At 35.7% G+C, this 5,435-nt stretch overlaps 1 protein-coding gene across 1 annotated transcript in view; it reads left to right on the forward strand.

Moving 5' to 3' along the window:
* Positions 1-5,435, forward strand: part of LOC107727570 (uridine-cytidine kinase-like 1) — a 26,927-nt gene that overhangs the window by 1,804 nt on the left and 19,688 nt on the right. Inside the window, exon 2 of the mRNA XM_016537469.1 lies at positions 3,458-3,654. Within this exon, the coding sequence (XP_016392955.1) occupies positions 3,458-3,654 (197 nt within the window). The remainder of the gene's footprint in view (positions 1-3,457; positions 3,655-5,435) is intronic.

Genomic DNA, 5,435 nt, shown 5'->3' on the forward strand with positions numbered 1-5,435 from the left:
TTCAAATAGCTTGAAAAAGCGCCGTGCGCGTTTTACTTTCACTTTCAAATTAGCGGCAATTCGGCTTTGATTCAATTCAAGCAACAACGTCAAACTCATAACTTTTATTAACAAAACGAATAAAAATACACCATATAGGCCTATACCTAATAAAATAACAAATTACTTAGGCTACACAAAGTTTAAATAGGTATATAAAACTGAAAATCAGCAAACACTGTGGAACCAAATAAATAAGAAACATAGAACGTTTATTAGCAAAACGAATAAGAAAGCTTGGAGGCACGGCATATGCACCTTGATGTAAAATAAAATAAATAAAATACACAAAGTTTAAATAAAGTAATCAGCAAGCACTGTCAAAAACTTCCAGTCAATAGGCTTTTCAAATTCTAAAATATTGCCAAACAGGCGCCTTTGCATTTCCTTTCTAAACAATCTTCTGCCATCGTCTTGTCTTTCTCACCTCACTCTTGTCAGTCAGCTCGACTCACTCTCCTCACGGTATAAATAAAATCTGACTCCTGCTCCTTGGTGCACTGTCATTCACGCATGCTTCGGCACGCTACATTGAGCGTTTAGTTTTTAAAAGTGTCTGTCCTCTAACTGAACTAGGCTAAATTATTTTTGTTTCTATAAAAAAAATCAAAACGACGGTGGGGGGCGGTGCCGCGGTAGGCAAATGATGTAAACGGTGTTGCGGCTTAACACCGGTATAACCGAAAACACGGTCTATCGCAGCAAGCCTAATTGGGACACCCCCTTCTTTAGAACAGAAAAAGGCACTTCCAAAACTGTGGCAATAAAGATGGAAACATAATTCATGTATTTCAAAATTGTATTTCCATCTCTGTTGCAACAGTTTTGGAAGTGTCTAAAATGACTGTACCCATATGTACAAGTCATTGGTGTTTGGTGACGAGTTTTTGGCTCAAGGTCTGCATTTAAAGCAATTCATTTAAATTTAAATCAATAATTTCTTTTTGAACCTTGCCTGTCCAAACTGTTGCTATAAAATTAAAGCACGCAATTACCTAGAGTATCATTATATGCTTAAACATTAAGATTTGTACTCATGAAAATGACTAAAGTAGTCAATCCTGTTCATTAGAAGGGGGTGTCCCAATTCTTCTGGCAATATCGTGTTTATATATTAAATCTTAAAATTATTATGAATTTTTAAAAAAAAATCTTACATATTAGGGCTGTGCGATTTGGGGGAAAATATCAAATTGCGATTTTTTTTTGACCAAGATTGAGATGGCGATTTTAAATTTGCAAAGTCAAGCTTCAGCTCAATATTGTCAATAATGTGCAGCACAGTATGGGTATCATTACCCTGCTGAAAGAAAAAAATAGAAATCATCACAGAAATTCTTTTAGTTTCCATTAAACCATTACAAAATTCCTTTTTGTTTTGGGTATTATTCCAATAGGAATTACTGTTGTTCCATTGGTTGCCATCTGCCAGATTACATCCCACCAATAGAATCCATCAAATAGACACCATTATAGTTTACATTAAAACCAAACAAATTCCCATTATAACCCTGAAATCCATTACATTTGTTATTGTGTTTTGGGGAGGGGTTCTATTGTTTAGTTTTTTTCAGCAGGCAAGATTATAATGGTATAACTACTTTTACAGAATTAACTTAATTACTGAATTTCACAGAAAATATTTGTTTATTTTTTATAAATAAAGAACTGTATTTCTTAAGTCAATTATTAAAGTATTACATATGTTACATAGGCTGATTTATTCATTTTAAGTATTTGGGATTTTAAGAACAAGTGGAAAATGTGCTGAATGTTTCATTTCATCCAAGTGAAATTAGCAAGCAGTTAGACTGAATTTACATTCGTTTTAAACGCGGAGCCAGGCGCGAGTCGACACAGGTTGCGCCAAGCCTCATCCATACTGCCAGATGCGCTCGTGAAGACTTGCGGTGCGGAGCCGGGTGCGAGTATAAACGAGCATTACGAGACAGGCTGCGTGAGTGCGGCAAGCGTGAACAGCTTGTCCGTGACGCGGGATTCGCGCCGCGTGGGGCAGAGAGGAGCGAGTATGAGAAGCATTCACAGACACAGGCTGTGTGTGCGCTCTTCTGAATTGGGAATAGCCAACATGCATTATAAACTTATTTCAAATTAATCTGTTGGGGAGATAAAATGTGTAAGATAACGTTCACGTACTAACAAAAACATCTAAGAATGTATCTTTTATTCTCCAGTACTGAAAACAGAACCGATAAGGGAGCTTTTGATATGCGCTGGAGACGCAGCTCTTGGAAATTACCTTTTTTGTTCGTTGTCTGTCATTTCGAAGCTTAAGTTGCATACGGTTTTCTTTAGTTTTAATTTGCCTAACTATCGATCTGACCCAGTAGACGCCATAATCCCACTCTGTCTCTCTCCCGCTTTCCGGGTTTTTTTTTTTTTAATGGTGGGTGTTTACGCAGTTGGCTAGAGCAGTGCTGATTGGGGAGAACGGAGGTGCGCTCACTCTTGCCCAGGGCAAGTAAGATTGCAACTCATGGCTGGCAGTCATGCATATGCTCTGGAACAGAGTAATATCGCGTCCACATCGCAGGCTTTGCGATTAGGAAATCGCAACGTCTCAAATCGCGATTTCGATTCGATTTCGATTAATCGCACAGCCCTATTACATATTGTATTGAGCACTAATTTTCTTGAGCACTAAATCAGCATTATTAGAATGATGATGTGACACTGAAGACTGGAGTAATGGCTCCTGAAAAAAATTCAGCTTTACCATCACAAGAACATAAAAAAAAAAAATGTATTAAAATAGAAAGCAGTTATTGTAAATTGATATAAAATTTCACAATATAAAATGTGTACAACACATCACACCACCGACAATAGAATTTCATGTGAACTATGCTTAATCCATGTAAGCCTAGTCTGTGAGTCAAAGCAAACATCCTGGCCTTTTCAGCACTGCCATTGTGTAATGAACTGCACTTCACATTGATGATTCATTAGCGTCAGTGAGTGTCCAGTGTCTGTCCATGTGATGAGAGCCTTACTCAAATGAGGCTCCAGGTTTGACTGAGCAGATGTGTGGTTTCCTGGACAGGATAAAAAGAAAGGTCTTAGTCCCTCTACCACACTAACAGAAAGCATCATGTGAGCAGCTCTTTCTGAGGGCATCATAAAGACCCAGATTCCCTCAAGCTCTCTATGAAACAGTGTGTATTAATAGCTGTGCTCGGGTCAGATGGGGCCGTTCATGATTTCAAAGGCATGTCTGATGGCAGTATGGACACTCACACTTACCTTTCGCTCTGTTCATTGATAATTGATCAGTTATTGATTATTGTTAATGTGACATTAAAAAAATGTTTGCACACTCTGTTTCCTAAATGGCAGTGGCTCTTTAAGCAAATCCTATTGTGTTTAACCTGCATTTATTTATTTATTTTTGTGGTAGTGGCGAGGATTCTCTCGATGGCCTTATGAGAGACAGATGTCCCCTGACCCCTTCGCTGTCCCCACGGAAACGGACCACCAGCCAAAGCAAAACGGAGCCTCCACTTCTGAGGACGAATAAGAGGACAATCTACACCGCAGGACGTCCACCCTGGTACAATGTTACTGGGACCACCTTTAAAGAAGCTTTTGTAATAGGTACGACATATATGCATACCTGCTATCTAGCAGCAGACTAATACAGAATAAATGATTTTATTATACGTTTGCAGAATATTGACATGGCTTTCTCTAAATTTGAGGCATGAACTACGCACTACTGTTCAAAAGTTTGGGGTCAGTAAGATTTTATAAAAATTTTTTTTTTTTTTTTTTTAAATAAGTAGTCTCTTATGATCACCATGGCTGCAGTTAATTAATTATAAAATACTGTAAAAACGGTAATATTAGTGGAATATCATTACAATTTAAAATAACTGTTTTCTGTTTTAATATATTTTAAAATGTAATTTATTCCTGTGATGGCAAAGCTAAATTACTCCAGTCTTCGGTGTAACATTATCCTTAATAAATCATTCTAATATACTTATAATAATGTGCATTTCATATTATAAATATTGAAAACATTTGTACTGCTTTTTGTGGAAAATGTGTTATTTTTTGATGAATAGAAAGTAGAAACATTTGATTTGTAAAATTACTGTCACTTTTGTTTCATTTATTATGTCCTTGCTGAATAAAAGTATAAATTTCTTGAAAAAAAAAAAATCATAGTGACCCCAAACTTTGAACAGTAGTTTATATATCTTAAAGCGAGGTTTAAATCTTTTGTGAAACTTTTTGTATTGAATGCCTGAAGGCTTACACTTTTGTGGTGTGTGAGAACATGAGCTCTGTCAGGACTGTGCTCTGAGGTCATTAGTATGCAATCCATTGCTCACAAAGAGCCTGTCATATGGGTTACAATTTCACACTTGGATGTGCTCCAGTCAATTATTCCTGTAAAAAAAAAAAAAGTGTGGGGTGGCTGTCGTCCCTGCTCGCTCAGTCAGAGAGAAACTAATAAATCCACCCAAGTGGAATGATCTTCCTTTAACAAAGGTCAGAGGAACAGGGAGGCGAGAGAGGACGTAACAACACTGAAGCAGTTTTAAGTAACTTTAGTCCATATAGCAACAAGAAGCTTTATCGTTGTTCCCATTGGTGGTGAATCTTATTTTATATAGTGTTTTCTTAATGGCCTTTTATTCTGGAAACCTATGTGATACTTAAAACTTTAGTATCTGAAAATGTAGTGGTCAGCATAATGTCTCACATGACTGGCTTTACAGTCAGACGAGTTGTATAATCTGTTTTTCTTGTCTGATGAGTAGACTTTTTTTTATTTTTTTGATATATCCCTTATTACTTTTAAGGTTGAAAAGAATTTATTAACCTTATATATGAGTTTTATTTATTATAATATAATATTGAGAGTGGCTCTGAAGCAATATTGTAAATGGCAATGAATCTGTAACCGTATTATTTTTTTTCCATATATTTTTGGGGATTTACTTAACAGCCACTTTTTAATGAAAACGTTACCTTGATAAAATTCATGACTAAATTAAAGTTTGTTAATTATGTCTGTCTGTCTGTGTCATAATTAATGCATTGAATATTGCCAATTTTCCAATGCTTTTTGTGGGTATTTTCTGATTGAACAGATTCTGGTAATTTATTACATGATCTTGATATATGATATATTGTATTATATAATATATTATATTATATTATTATATTATATTATATTATATATTATTATATATTATATTATATTATTATATTAATATACACTACCGTTCAACATAAAGCAATAAGCCCCAAGAATGATAATTATTTATAAGAATTTACAACAGCTAAGGGGGTTTTAGGCACTCCGCATCGCGTCGTGCCTAACAACGCCCCTTAGCTGTTATAAATTCACTGTAAACCACGGC

The sequence above is a fragment of the Sinocyclocheilus rhinocerous genome, unplaced genomic scaffold (genome assembly GCF_001515625.1).
Source record: "Sinocyclocheilus rhinocerous isolate Xijiao unplaced genomic scaffold, SAMN03320098_v1.1 scaffold185, whole genome shotgun sequence".
NCBI lineage: Eukaryota > Metazoa > Chordata > Actinopteri > Cypriniformes > Cyprinidae > Sinocyclocheilus > Sinocyclocheilus rhinocerous.